General features: G+C 55.1%; 1 protein-coding gene across 1 annotated transcript in view; it reads left to right on the top strand.

Moving 5' to 3' along the window:
* LOC311446023 (uncharacterized protein) overlaps positions 1-14130 on the top strand; it is a 39277-nt gene extending 25147 nt beyond the window's left edge. The window contains exons 14-19 of the mRNA XM_084538720.1: positions 2240-2528; positions 3378-3461; positions 6775-6956; positions 10182-10385; positions 11843-12045; positions 13631-14130. Coding sequence (XP_084394846.1) covers positions 2240-2528; positions 3378-3461; positions 6775-6856 — 455 coding nt within the window. The 3' untranslated portion in view covers positions 6857-6956; positions 10182-10385; positions 11843-12045; positions 13631-14130. The remainder of the gene's footprint in view (positions 1-2239; positions 2529-3377; positions 3462-6774; positions 6957-10181; positions 10386-11842; positions 12046-13630) is intronic.
* The last annotated feature ends 565 nt before the right edge of the window (positions 14131-14695 follow it).

Below are 14695 nucleotides of genomic sequence, written 5' to 3'. Positions count from 1 at the left end.
GGACAGCTCCTGCTGCCCCCCGGGCTGAGCCCCAGGCTGCCCTGCCTGGGTGCTTTCCACAGTCTGACTGTGTCAGGAAGCCGCAGCAGCCAGGCACGAGGTGTAGCTGGTGCTTGGGAGGCCTCCAGCTTTCTGCAAGCAGCCCCGGAGCGGCAGAGGCTGTCTGGTGCAGCAGGTCAGTGGATAACATCCTCTCCGAGAGCTCTCAGAGGGCTCTGAGCATCGCTGGCTCAACGTCAGCGCTGGCACCATTGCTTCCTGCTGCCTTCGGTGGCTCTTGGTGCCGATGTGAGCAAATGCCACTGCTGCTCGCACTCAACGTGGGAGGGCAGGAGCATCTGGCCCCTACCGCTTCCCTATTAGCCTGCTGCTACGAAGGCAGAGAGCCATCTGCCCACAGAGGTTGGGGTCTGTGATATGTGCTGACCCAAGAGGAGAGAACACCGCTCCAGGAAGGCAGTCTGAAGAACTTGGGATGTGAGATCCCCCTTCTCCAAATTCACTGAAATAGGAATTTCCTGCATGTTGCTTTCCCATTGACCAGAGGGAAACCAACGCACACGATGCCAAATCTCCTGACAAACCCTTTTCAGAGCTGCTGAAGGGACTCCCCATGGGGTGGTGGTCCTGTGCGGCTCCTGTTTGGATGTTTCCTCGTCGTCTTAAAGCCAGCATTGCCAGCTTGGGTCTTGCTTTCACCTCTTGTGCCAAGTTCATGCTGCTTTTGCTAAGCACTTTTACTCCTGAGGACACCTGTGTGATACAGCAGGTTCAGAAAGGGTTTTATGGAGCACAATCATTTATTATGAGCCAGCATTTGCAGAGTAATTCCCTACAAGTAATTAGCTGGGTCACCGGTGCTTGCCTTGGGATCTGTCCAGGGAATCCCAGAACTGCTCAGAGCTGAGAAGTGCCTGCAGCTCACTGGCCTGCCCAGCGTTACGGGGAGAGCCTGACCTGGCCCACCTGGAAGTAGCCCTGGCCCTTTGCTATGCCTCTTCTCATGACATTTAGACATCATGATCTAAATGCTGCTCTGAGTCCTTTTATCAAAATGGTCTGAGTGCAGAGGGTGCACCCCCCCCATCATATATCTGGTGATATGAAGTCCAGGAGTATCACATTCTGGGTGTTTATAGGGGAAACAGCTTTCTTCCTTCACCCCTGTAACTTTTTTTTGTTCCTTCATGGTGTTAACTAATACGTTGGTTAAGCTGCATGTCAGTCCTTGTTCTTGCTTGCTACAGACGGAGCTGACTTGTCAGCACTTCTTGCCTCCTTCCTTTTCCCATCGGCTTCAGAGGGCTCGTGTGGAGCTGCTACACGTTGGTTCTGCAGCATTTTGATTACCTCTCCTACACCACCACTGTCGGCACAGACTGACCCATCTAGCAGTTCAGTGAGTGTATTGCTCTTGACAAGCTGTATTTGCCCTGGATAAGTCAGGTAGCATATCTCCAGTTGCAGGTAATAGGCAGGAACGTCCTCTCTGCATCGTCTTTGAAGATTTTCCAGTCTCTGTTTCACCCAAAGGGCCTTCCTTGTCTCTGCTGCTGTAGGATGCAGAAATGCCTGAACTAACTCTGAGCGAGGAAGCATGGAGCCCAGAACAGCAGGGCTGCTTGAAGTGAGGCTCTTGCCCTGGCTAATCCCACCTCGAAAAGCACAAATTATTATCTCAGGCTGCGGGACTTCTTCCCCAGATATGTTGGTCAACTTGTCTTTGGTATCTGGGAGTCGCCCTGGCAGTGTCTGGGCTGTTACCCTCCGTGGGGGAGCAGAGACATCAGCCCCTGCTAAACGCCAGCTGACGGTGTACTTTGCTGCCTGCTTTGATGCACAACATTTTCCTAGATCTCTGCATATCCCACGGATGGTTTCGTGCCCCTCTTGGCAGGCTGTGATCCCTCCAGCGTGGTGTGCAGCTGACTGGGGTGTTTTGAGGGTGGAGAGGAGCTGACAGAAGCTTTCTTGCACCTCCTGCTTTGACATAGTTTGCAGTACTGTGGCAAGGTGTTGGTGGCAGGAGCAGTTAGGATGCTTCCTGGGCACAACGAAAGGAGATGGAGATCTGAGCTTTGGTTGCATGTGCGTTGTCCCTGGCTTTGGTGGGAGCACGAGCTGGGCACGGCATCAGGTCCCTCCTCCTTGGAGGACATTCAGTGTTTTTTAAAGCCCAAACTGTCAGCACAGGTAGGTTCACCCCTCCCATGAACATCTGTCTGTGTTCACTTCCCAGGTTGCCAGCATGGGTGGAGAGCTCTGCTGGAGAGCAAGGAGGGAAGCTGCATGCAGTCACCTGCAAACGCTGTAAAGAGCAGTCAGAGGTCCCCCTATCAACTGCAGCCCAGCTGCAGCAAGAGAGCCTGCTCCCAATGGCCTTGGCTCCCGCAGGTGCACGAGAACCAGGCTGGCTCTGTGCTCCAGGTGGAGGAACAAAGGAGCCTTTCATCTGCTCCTGCAGAGCAGGCTGGTGGCCAGCCCGTGTGTGGTGCCTGGTTCCCTCTGCTGCAGCAGGGAGGTGGGAGGTGAGTGACAAACCTGGCAAAAACCGACTGTGCTGTCCCCAGGGGTCAGCCTAGGGTGGAAAAATGGTTGGGTGGGCTGCTCCAGCGCTGCCTGCTGGGCTCAAACCTGCTTGGGAGGAGCTGGGGCTGCAGCTGGGGTGGTAGTTTTCCAAGAGCTGCCCCTGTCCCTGTGCCCCTGAATGAACGTGGGACCTGAAGGTTTGAAACCCAGCTCTGTAGCTTCGAGCCCTGCTCTGTCTCCTCGCAGCAATCCTGGTGTCCTAAGCAGCAGGAATGGGCCCTGCTGCTTCTGTTAGCCATCAGATTGCTGCTGCATGTTCCTCTGTCAGCGTGTGGGCTCGCTGAGCAGCCCTAGGGACATGCTGTAATTTGGGGTCCCTAAGAGAGAGATGTTCCTGCGAGACACATTAAAGCCAGCTGCTTTCTCAAGTGCTCCCTTGGGCTGCAAACCCTTTGTGGTGCACTTGAGCATACAAGCCTGAATCCGGGCCCTTCCCTCGTCCTTCACAAGGTCTCCTTCACTCCTGCATTTACACCCTCACTTCCTCCTGCTGCAGCAGCATCCTGCCGTGTTGCTGTCTCAGCTGCGCTGCCTCCTACCCACCTGCTCTGCTGCTCTGCCAGGGCCCAGGCTGTGCTGGGGTGGCCTCCCCTCTGCTCCCTGCCCACCTTGCCATGCAGGAGAGCCCGAAGTGGCCGTGCTGGTCATCCAATTTGTTTTGGTTCACGTTACAGTTGAGGATAAAGTTGCAGATATTTCTGTGCAGAGATAGGATCTCGCCAGCCAGCCCTCCTTTAATAAGATCCCAGGCAGTCGAGGTACCAGATTACCTTATCTCCCCTCTGCAGATGTACGTTACCCACCCCTCTCACCCTGAAAGCGAACCAGCCTGGGAGAAAGCAGCAGCAACTCAGCCTTCTCCAGCCCTGCAGGCAAGTTGTAAGGCAGAAAGAACAGAGAAGGAAGCTGGCTTCCCACCCAGCCGCCCGCGTGGAGCGGATGCCGTGTGCCATTTCTGCACAAGCTTCCCTTTTCCTCTCCCCTCTCCTCACGCTGGTGCTCATCCTTGCAGCTCCTTGCTGCAGGGGGAGGCTGTGGTGTGGCTGACTCATGCTGCTGGCGTGATGAGAGCCCCACGCGCGGGTTCCCTGCGGCACCTCTTTGCTCTCTGGCTTTGCTCTGGTAGAAGCTAAAGCTCCATTTCTAGTTCATAAATAAAAAAGGGGAGATAGATGCTAAAACAGGGCACGAACACCAGGCCATCCATGCTTCTGCAGCTTTCAGGGCCTCCGGGAAGCTCTTTGGTGCAAAGATGCACGAGTGCTGGCGCTGGGCTCAGGTAGGGGCTGGAGCAGCCATGAACCAACACTCGCACACAGACGCTGGAGTGAGGATTGTTTCATCAAATGGCCAAAAAGCTGCTGGTGGCCAGAGTTGCCACTGGGAGCAGACAATGTAGAAAAATAAGCGGAAAATGGAAGTGGGGTGGGGAGCTGGAACAGCAGCTCATCCACTACAGAGCCTGGGAAATGTCGAAATCGCGAAGGGGAGCGAAAAGATGTGAGGAGAAACTTCAGAGGGATTTCTAGCAGTGAGGAGGAGGGACTGAGTTTCAGAAAAGAAAAGAGAAAAAAGCCCTTGCAGTGCGATTGGAATGGGAGAAGTAGAGTGTGTGGTGTTATCTGGAGAAGGGCTGACGCCGTGCCCACGTGGAGGTGAACGTGCACCAGTCTGCTCCCACTCCTGCAGCAGCCGAGGGTCGAGTCAGCAGCCTTCGGGAGGTGTGGGCGGCTCGGGGCAGGCAAATGGCCTGGTTTCAGCTGGAATAGAGTTAATTTTCCTCCTAAAAATGGGTTAAACCACAACAGCTGGTTCCCTCGGCTCCTGCCCTGGGGCTGTGGAGGAGAGGAGCTCTGCGGGTCCCACACGCTGAACCCGGAGCTGCCGGGCAGTGCAGGCAATGAGCTGCTCTCCTGTCTTCTTGGAGAATGGTCAATGAAGGTTTTGTGGGAGGTTAGGTAATGATTGACCTCGCAGGAACGGGCCTTATTAAAACACGGGGGCAGCTTAGCTTGCAGCCAGGTCAGGCTGTGTTGATGGTATTGCTGCTGTCAGAAATTTATACTTCCCTCTGGTCAGGAAGTCTTCCGCTCTGCCTCGTTGTGCCCCAGCTGCAGACGTAGACCTGGGTCTGGGCTGTTTTCCTGCGGGGCATCTCCCCCTCCATCAGCCAGCCTGAGCTCACACCAACACGGGGCTGGTTCCCAAAGCCCTCGTGGCTCTTCCCACGGATGTTCAGCCAGAACCACCCCATCTGCCTGAACCGGCGGAGCCCCGAGCCCCCAGACCCCGCTGCCTGCACACAGCAGCTGCAGAGAGGAGAGGCAGGGCTCTCTGCGATCCTCTGAGCCATGCAGATGAACCCACACCTAATTGCTTTTAAAAATTTCCTGTTGCCATGACGACTCCACAAGCGAGATGCACTCCAGTGCTGTCTCTCCACTCCCAGGTCTTGCATCGCCACCAGGAAGCCGTGTGTGTACCTGTGGACGTACACACGTCTCTCTCCCAGCTTTCAGAGGTGGTTTATAATCCCCTTGGAGCGTGAGCAGAATCCCTTCTGAGCCGGGGAAGGGTTTACTTGAAAGGTCTCATAATAAGGTTAAGGAAAGGCCAGCAGGCACTCACCCTGCTGCTGAGCTCTTCACTAGCTAAATTTAGTCACTTGAGTCATTACTGAGTCAGCAAATTGGGGGCAGGAAATCTTGATTTCGCTCTTCTTCCTTTTTCATCAGCAATACACACGAGGCAAGCTCTAAGGCTGGTTTCTCTTCTAATCCAGCACATTACCTGCCCGCGGTGCTTTGCCCTGAGGCATCCTTGAGCCTGTCCAGAAGAAGAGCTCCTTTCTCCTCTGCTGCAGCCACCTGCCCTGACAAGTGGCCTGTCCTCAGGGAAGCAGCGTCGTTTCCAATCTGAGATGAGGAAAGCTGGGTCCAGTTTGGTTTGTTTCTTGCTGTAGTTGCTGGGCTGGGGGCAGGTATTGCATCCCCTGGAGCTGCTTGGAGATGAGTGAAACCCCATCCAGCTGCTCTTCTTCCAGCTCTCCGTGCCTGGAGTGCCACAGCAGAGCTAGCAGCAGCAGGAGAGCTCTGAAAACCCCTTGTGAGTGCTAAAATAAGCAGCAGCAGGAGATCCAGACTTTCCATAGCCGCCCTGCACCATGCCCAAGCCTTGCCCAGGCTGGCCCATCCCTGCACTGTCCTGCTCGGCATGCGAGCTGACCAGAGCTCACCCAGCACGGACGTGACCTGGGAGGTAGGTGCCTGCAGCCAGCTGGCTCTTTCCATGGGACCTGCAGGCTTCGAGGTCACCAGGAGACTGTGACAGGGCCAGATCAGAGCTCTGTGCCTGGTGGGACCCTGTCCTGGGCTGCAGCAGGTCAGCAGCTTATCCACGGCTGCCTCTAGAAAGCAAATCCTGGAAGCAGAGCCCCTGTTGCTAGCTGATGGTATCGGTTCGTGTTAGGTCCCACTGAGTGCATTTTACATAATTTGTTTCCCAGAATGAAGTGTTTTACAAATGCAGCATTTAATCACCTTGTAAAAAGGGATGAAAAAACTACCTCCTCCCCCTGGGGCTAGCAAACAGCTAAAAGGGAATCTGGAAAAGAGACCCGTGTGTGGTGCTAGCTGGGCTGCAAAGCCCAGGCGGGCTGGTATTGGTGCCTGCAGACAGCAAGGGCTTGGGCAGGGGGAATTCAGAGGGCCAAAGAGAAGAGCCCCTGCTGAAAATAGTGTGATCCAAGTGGAGCTGCCCCCAGCTTCTTGCATGGGAGCTGGAGCTGCTCCCACTGCTTCAGCGTGCTGAGTCCCTTCTCGGGGGCTGTGATACCTTGCAGGGAGGAGGCCGTGTGGGTGCTGTGAGCCCAAAGCTCTGTAACGGTCCCCAAAAAATAGCTCTTCCCTTGGGCCCTGGTGCTCCCCTCACTTCTGTTTCTGGTGGAGGCCCCCCGAACTTGCCAATAGAAGTGTCTTCTCTTCCCCAGCTGAGGGTGGAGATAAATAACTGGCACCTGGAGATAAATCAGTGGCTTGCTGGACAGTGAAGGGCGAAGCGAGCAGCGGGTGCTCTGTGCCCTGGTTTGGATGACGGCACGGGGACGCCGGGTGCTGGGCTGCGTGCTGCATCCTTCATAGGGCTGGTGAGCTGCCACTCTCACTGTCATTTCTGTTTTGTTCACAGCAAGCAGAGGATGAAAAATCAGAGTAATGGCCGAGGAGACGGTATCCACTTGACTTTTCTTGCCCACGGCGTGAGTGATTAATCTATCTAAGGCGCTGCAGTGGAGTGAGACCACAAGGTTAGGCAGCCCGAAGCCTACGTGCTCCAGGAGCTGAGGATGCTGCTGGACCGGCAGCCACAAGGTGAGTTCCTCCTCCCCTCGCCCTGCTCTGCCTTTGATCTGCTTCCAGGAGGGGAATTTTGTTCCCCTTTCCGAGCTGGTTCAGCCCAGGCTGGCAGAGCAGCAGGAGCCCTGCTGTAACTAATGAGATGTTTGCTGCTCGCTGCCTGACACTGCGGTAGGTACTCTGTGCTGTCTGAGACCTGTGATGATAAACCAAGCCTCCCGGAGGTGCAGTGGCTTCTTTCTGGTATGGGACTGTTGTCTGCTCGCTCTTATCCGATGGGATCTCTCCTCCAAGCTCTGCTTAAGCCTCTTCTGCAGCGCATGGAGCCACCGAGGTCTGAGAAGCGGTGTAAACCGAGAGCAGATCTGCCTGCCAGCAGTCTGCTTCGGGGGCAGAGCGGGGCTGTGGGCCCGCAGTGGGGCTGCTGGATATTTGTGGAGAAGGTCTGCGCTTTGCACTGTGGCTCTGGCAGATGCTGGAGGGGATTTTCCTACCAGACCAACGCGATTCCCATCCTCACTGCCCAAGAACTGAGAACTCCCTGCACAGAGCCAGCGCTGCCCCTCGTCTGCCCGTAGCTGTTTGATGCCAAAGGTAACAAACAGCTTGCAAGGACACTTTTCTCGCTGGCTGGTGGTGCCTGTTTATTAAAGGCCCCTGTAAAGGAAAGGAAACACAATCTTGGCCTCCCTGCCTGGGAGCACGACCTGCCTGGGGCTCGGACACGTGTTGCTGGCGGGGTTTCTGAGCTGTGCTGTGCTGGGGGAGATGTTCCCTGCACACCTCGGTCTGAGAAGCCACCAAGGGTGGGCAGTGCAGTGCAGACTGATGAGGGGACGGGTGTCTGCCTCTCCCCTGTTATTTATTATGCTGTAAAAGCCAAGGTAATGTACATCAATAAATGCTGCGAGGGGTTTCATGCATGTCAGCTGTGCATATTTTATGGAGCAGACGCTCTTGCAAGACAACAGGCTCCGTGAGTGAGAGGCTGGTGTGATTAATGCTGCAGCCTTCAGCCGGCTGCTCTTTCGCTTTGCTGCAACACCAGGCTGATTGCCCAGAGTGCTCCGTGAATGTGTGTGGTGGCAGGGAGCTTGGGAGAAGAGAAGGGGCCAGGAGAAAAGGCTCCGTGCCTCCTCTTGGGCTGAGTAGTCGTGTGGCTGCAAGTGCCATCCCCCGGGGAGGTGGGGAGCATCGTGGGGCTGTTTGGAGGCGATGCAGTAGGATGCGTGGGTGCCTCCATGCACTGTGCTTCTGGCACCTCCTGAGCCTGCCAGGTGGCTTCAGCCACATGTGGCAGTGTCAAAGACGCTGATGGGAGATGTTCCTCCACCTCCTGTGAGATGTGCAGCCAGGTGAGAGGGGTCGATCCCACAAATCCTTATGGCCATGCGGCCCGCTCATGGGGAAAGCTTTGGCAGGTGGTGACAACGTGGACATCAAACTTGGCTGAATCAGGAGACACAAATCCTGGTGTCTGGGATTAGTGCAAGTAATTTGTTTTAGAGACAGTCAAATCCCTTTCCTGTAGGTACCTGCCTTTCACAGGAGATATTCTTCATCTCCAGGAGAGTTGCTCTGGTTGAATGGATCCAGCCCCTGTGGGGAGACGGTCTCCGTAGCTGCTAATCACTGGGTTTTGGGATTTCTTTTTCCTAACGCTTGTAGGTGATTTGTTTCTTCCTCCTCCTTCCTTTTGTCTTTGTGCAACATCACAGATCTGGGAAGGGCCGTCTGCTGGTTTGATTAATGGCCCCTTTCTGAAAAAGCAGCAGAGACAAATGTCCTTCTGAGCATCGCAAAGAGAAACGGGGAAACCGGCTGGCTAATCTTCAGCCATTATTTTGGAACCCAAACTCCTTCCCAGTATCAATTTAGCTATTATTTCACAAACTAATTAATCCTCGCTCAGGCAGCTCCAAGGGACCGGTGTTTAGATAATTAACAGCCCAAGGATTACCAAAAGTCTTGCTTTTGGATCCTGTTACAGTGCTTGCCTTCGAGGACACTCATGTTATCGTTCTGCTTACCAACTCCTTTCATCAATCCCTCTATTTTTTTTGTCAATTAAGATCAAATAATTAGCCGTGGTGGATTTTGCTTACTTTCTTCCAGCTCAGTTCCAGTTTTGATATTTAAAAAAAAAAAAAAAAAAAAAAAAAGCACAGCTGAAGAACATTCAGTGATTTTGCAGCTGATTAGAGCCAAGCAGGGCATGTCACTGCTCTTACCACCAGTACCTGGAGAAAGGAGGTCCTGTGTCACTGAAAAGCTGAGCGAGAGGTAGGAGAAAGATCCTAAAAGGAGAGGGGATGGGATCCCCCCACCCCATTCCCTGCAGAGTCTCCTCTTGGCCCCTCCAGGGCCACCACCGCCCTTGGTGGCCGTGTGTCCCCGAGCTGCCAGGTGTGCTGGAGAGCTCTGCGCAGCAAAGCGGAGGCCGTGCTGCAGAGCGAGGCTGTGCTTAATGGACTTGAACTGCAGCAACAGATGATGGTGCCAAAGCCTTCGAGCACTGCAATTCTTCATTAATTAGCCTGGAGTTTGCTTGCCCTCGTCTGAGGTCAGAGGAGCTGGTGTGGAGCTTGGCCTCCCAGCCCTTTTTCCCAATGAGGTGAAATTGGAAGGGTTTTTTTTTAGCCTTAACTTGGGGCCAAACTTGGCTCAAGGGCTGCTCTGCTGGGCATGGGTGGGTGGCTGGAGCTGTCCCTTCTGCTCCACGCTGGGGACGGTGCTGTCCGACTGCAGCATTTAGGTCTCCCTGGGCTTGGGGCACAGGTAAGAAGTGCTGTCGGTAAGAAGTGCTGCAGAAGCAGTGCTTCGTCACCTGGAAGGAAACGAAGAAACCTTCCCTCTGCTTCAGTGACTGGGAGGGAAAAGACTCACAAAAAAAGACACCAGTAACTCCCGCAGCACTAAATGGGGATTGCAGAGCTGACCCTGGCTGCTGCCAGCATAGTCAGGACAAAGGAGGAATGGGGCAGAGGAGAGGCATGAGATGAATCATTGCAGCCCTTCCCACCTAGGACACGGGTTGAGCTGCATCCCAAATGCTTTGGGGGCACTGGGGAATACCTCCCACCTCAGACAGCTTGATGAAGAGAAGCTCTCAGCTTTCCATCAGTCATACGCTGGGTTTTTAGCTCCTTAAATGTTAGAGATTTCTTGAACGCAGGCTTGGCTTGCAAGCTTAATGTTTGCAGCTGTACTAAAACAATCAATGTGTCCTTCTCTTGGCAGGATCTCGGGCCGTTTCCTTGGATCCCGAACTACCGATGCCCCTTCTTGGCTCTCAGCTCACCCCGTGACACCCGCTGCTGTCCCCGTGCCAGCGAGGGGAGATTCCCAACCAAACCCTCACGGCGTGAGGAAGCAAAGAGGATTTTCAGCCCTCCCACCTAGCAGTGGGTCGGATGGCAGCTCCGTGTGCCCACCTCTGGCCAGGTGGGTGCTGTGGGTGCTGTGTTCCTTCCAAACGGGTCCTGTGCACAGCGCTCACCCCAGCACAGCGTGTGCTTCGCCTCCTCGGTGCCTCTGCCTCTCCCGTGGCCCTGGGCTTTGTAGTGCAGAGCACCAGGGAGGGGAACTGTGCTGGTCGGGGTGCCTTCTGTGAGGCAGCTCGTGCTTCTCCATCCTGAACTGTTGTCTCAGGAAAAAAGTCTCTTTTAACTGATCAAAGTCTCTCTGCTGGTCCTGGTCATAATTGCTCCTTTTAGGAGATTTCTGCCTGCAGACAGACTTTGCTAACTTTCCTCAGAAAAGCTGCTGGTAACACGGGGAGTTTTCATCTTAAATTTCAAAGAGGTGAAAGTTGGTCTCACCCTTCTTTCCTGTTAAAAGGAGTTCTCTGGCTGAAATCCTCGCTGTTCTTCTGGCTCTCCAGAGCTGGTGGACGTCTGGAAGCCTCCTGCGGGCCTGGCTGGTTAGCAGAGGACCATCAGTGCCTGGTTGGGGATCAGCCCCATGTCCACCAGCACCATTGCTGTGACCAAAGCCTGCTTTGGGTAGGCTGTAGGGCAAGTTCTGCCTGCTGAAACGGGTCTCGTGTTTGTCCTGTTCTCCTCGACTTTCTCCTGCGCTGCCTCATTGGGGTCTGCTCACCCACGTGCTGCTCAGCGGGCTTTGGAGCCCTGTTTTGGAGGACAGGGAGCGCTGTCTGTTGTGAAGAGGGGATCTAAATCTGCTGTTTAAGAGCATCTTCCCTTCCCAGGGCAGGAACCACCCCCGTCCCTGAGCCTGTATCATCTCTGCTCGGAGGGGCACGAGGAGATGCAGCGGCTCTGCTGCCTTTCAGCTGCTAGATGTGGGCACGGGCTTGCTCCTAGCTTCGAGCAGAAAGAAGCAATTCCTGCTCAGCTGTTTGAAGAAGTAAGCAGCTTGTGGTTGTGTCTGGTAAATCTCTGCAGGCAAAACTCCTTGGTCTAGCACTTTGACTCCTCATTAAGTGCTTGCAGTGATGGCAGCTTGCCCTGCCTCCAGAAAAATTGTCCTTTCACCTATGCAGGCTCTCGCTTCCTTTGTAATGCCGTGGTTTAAGGAGAGTCCTGTGAAGTCTTGGCTCTGATAAAACAGAGAAAAGCAATTCTTTCTCCCCCGCTCTGTGAATAAAGTTTTCCAGAGGCCCTGGAGGCCTGGCTTCTTGGAAAGAAGGGGCTGTGGAAGGAGAGAGCCGCAGGGAGGACACCGTCTCCTAACAGCAATGGAAGGGAGCAGCCCCCCGGGGAGAGCAGCGGGGCTGATGGAAGCGTCACTCGAGAGCTGGGGGTGGCTGCTGAGCTGTGACCCTGGCACACGCACCCCGGGGAGGTTGGTTTGGGGATGGCTGAGATAATTTTTTGGGGGGAGAGGTGTTCTTGTTGGTCTGGGTTTTAATGACTTGCCCCAATATTATTCTGTTTCAGCTGGACCAAGCATCTTCCTCTCCCGTGCTGACCTTTGCCGTGAGGTTGTGCGTGGAGAAATGTGCCGAAATGCCCCGTTGCCGTGGGAACCGAGGCCAAGAGAGGAGCGGCCAGCTTCTGCTAACTGCCACAGCTCCTCGACCTCGGCCACAAACCCCGCTGCACGAAACCACCCCGTGGAGCTCCAGCCCCATCCAGCCCAGGTACGCGCTGCCTGCAAACCGAGGGAGCACGGGGGAGCCAGGCTTTCCTTTTCTCCTGCCTCTCCATGCTGTCACGGCCTGCCCAGAGATAAAAGTCCAAATTCATCACTCTGGCATCCCTGCAACCCCTGTCGCCCCGCTCACGCACGTGTGCCTGCGCATTTGGGTTGAAAAGCAGGGCTGCAGTGAGATGCTGCATCGCCCCAGCCCTGCTCCCTGGGCTGGCCTGGCTTTATCTCCTTCCAATTAAATAAACACAGATAGCGGGTTTAATAAGGCCCCGCGTATGAGAGCTTACTGACGATTCCATTTCCAACGTGTTGGGAATTACGAGGCAGCCTGCGAGGCAGAGGTGAGTGGGGACAGGCTTGGCAGCTAATTACTGTCCCCCGTGTCCCCCCGTGCTGCCACTGCAGCCGGCTGGGCCCCTAATTGCTCCCTGTACCCGACTGCATTTTGTTGGTGGTTGTGGCTAATTTGCAGATCTCGCCCGGCACTCAGCTGTTACTGCTTCTCTGTCCCCTCCCCACACTCCTCTTCACCTCCCCCTCCTCGTTCCTCTTCACATTTATTAATGAAAACCTTATCTGTCTGTGCAGATAATGCCAGAAATAATTAGTACTCACCGAGGTCTGTCAGGCTCCTCTCCTCTCCCACCGCCCCCACCCCGTCCTCCTTCCTATTTATGGTTTCCCTTGCTGCTTGGCCAGGGCTGGGGCTGCTTCTTGGCTTTTCAAACCTTCCTCGCCCTGTGCAGCTTCGTTTCTTTCTCTTTCAAAGTTTTCTTTGCTCAGGGCAAACCTGGTGCACGTGGGAAACTGCAGCCAGGTGCGTATGTCAATATGTATGTCCCATGGGTTTGATCTCGAGGCCTGGGTCTGCAGGTGCCTCTGGCCCCATCGCTGCTGGAAACGGGGAGCTGCTCCCCAAAAGCAAGGGCTAGGCTCGCATCTGCACCCGCTGTCCTTGGGTCAGGGTCCCGGCCCCGTTGCTGCCCTACCAACGCTGTCCCCGCTCCTCTCACGCTCCTTTTTTATTATAGTTAGCATCATCATCTCGTGGCTTAAATCTTTCAGCCTGATAAAGGACGACAGCGCTCCTCGAGTGCCTGGGATGGCATAAATAATTCTGGTGCTGAGAGAGATTTACAGTGATATAAATGTCAGGAGGGAGCCCAGTTTGTATTAATGGCCTTATTAGTTATGTTGCTGTAAAATACTGATACTCCAGTTGTTAAGCAGCCACGGTTTTGCTCTGCAGCATTAATTCAATAAATTGGGGCTTTTTGATATAAATCTTAGTCTGCTGAACCCCATTAGAGGATCCTTCATGATATGTCAGAGATCTTTAAATGGCTCTGACTGAGAGCGACCTGGGAATAAGGCGGCTTTTGGAGCGCGAGCGTAAGGCAGAGCCAGCGAGTGCCGCACCTCGACCCCTGCCTGCACCCAGCGGGACAAGGGTGCTGCGGGCAGCAGGGGGTGTCACGACAGAGCTCTGATGCTTGGAGGCCTGCAGGCCACGTGGGGACTTTGGGTGGGATGTTTTTTTCGCTCACCAGCTCAGAAACCACATCTTGCACCAGGTCTGGACGTCTCCTGTGAACCTGAGGTCGCCGTGGCTGTGTCCCCAGGGAGGTGAGGACAGCTTGAGGTCAGCCTCCGGCCCCAGGAGGAGAGGACAAGGGAGAGAAGGCTGGGGCTGCGAGGCTGAAAGAGCTTATAGAAGGATAAGATGCCTACAGTGCCGCTCTGGCCCTCGTCTGTGCCTCTTCCCTGCAGCCTCCCCATCGTCGCCTCTGCTCCGCTGCCACCGCACCTCTTCAGCACGCCGGGCCGAGGTAAGCCAAGAGGCAGGGCGCCTCTCCCCGCTCTGTCTGACCCTTCTGTCCTTCTCCCTGCACCACCCCAGCATGTGTGCCCCTCTCCGCCTCACCTCTGGCAGGGTTGCCCTCTCCTCTGCTGCCGTTTTGCAACTCTGCAAACTTTGTCCCAGCGATCCGCCGAGCGCGCGGGGAGGGAGGGAGCAGAGGAGGGGGGAGGTTCACTGATAATTGAAAATAAATGGTGCATTCGATGAAATAAATGTTCTGGTGCAGCCGGCTCGCTGCGGCTGATTATTTATTTTTTCTTGCTGCCGTTTTGGAGGAGAGGAGGTGCCCGGGGAAAGGGGGGCTGGAGGTAAAGGAAAGTCACCCACACGCAGACGGAGCTACCGGGCTGTCGTCCTCCGGCGGTGACAGCCAGGGGACAGCAATGGCTTTTGGAGCAGAGATGTCACAGCCACAACGGGAGCGTGTATCCCGACCTTTTGGGCCATGCTGGGTGTCCGTCAGGCTCGGTGCCCACCCGTGAGGGAGGCAGGTGGCGGCGGGGCAAGGATAAGTGTGAGCAGGAAGCCTCCAGAGCCTTTTCTCCTTCTCTGTGCTTCCCTCTGCTTGCGTTTGAGGTTGCCCCAGCTCTGTGGTGCCCCTGTATTTAATGGAGATGCCCGTGCCTCTCTCTCAAGCCTTCTGCTACAGAGTTCTGAGCCCCCAGCAGCTCTGCACCACCCCTGGCCTGTCCTCTGCCTCTGGGGAGCCCCTGCCATGGGTGACAGCACCCGGCTGCTTGTGCCAAGAGAAAACAGCAGCCTACACCCCAAAATGGGG

The sequence above is a fragment of the Aythya ferina genome, assembly GCF_964211825.1.
Source record: "Aythya ferina genome assembly, chromosome: 17".
Lineage (NCBI taxonomy): Eukaryota > Metazoa > Chordata > Aves > Anseriformes > Anatidae > Aythya > Aythya ferina.
Note: the sequence above shows the minus strand (reverse complement) of the source record. Positions and strands in the feature narration are given on the sequence as shown.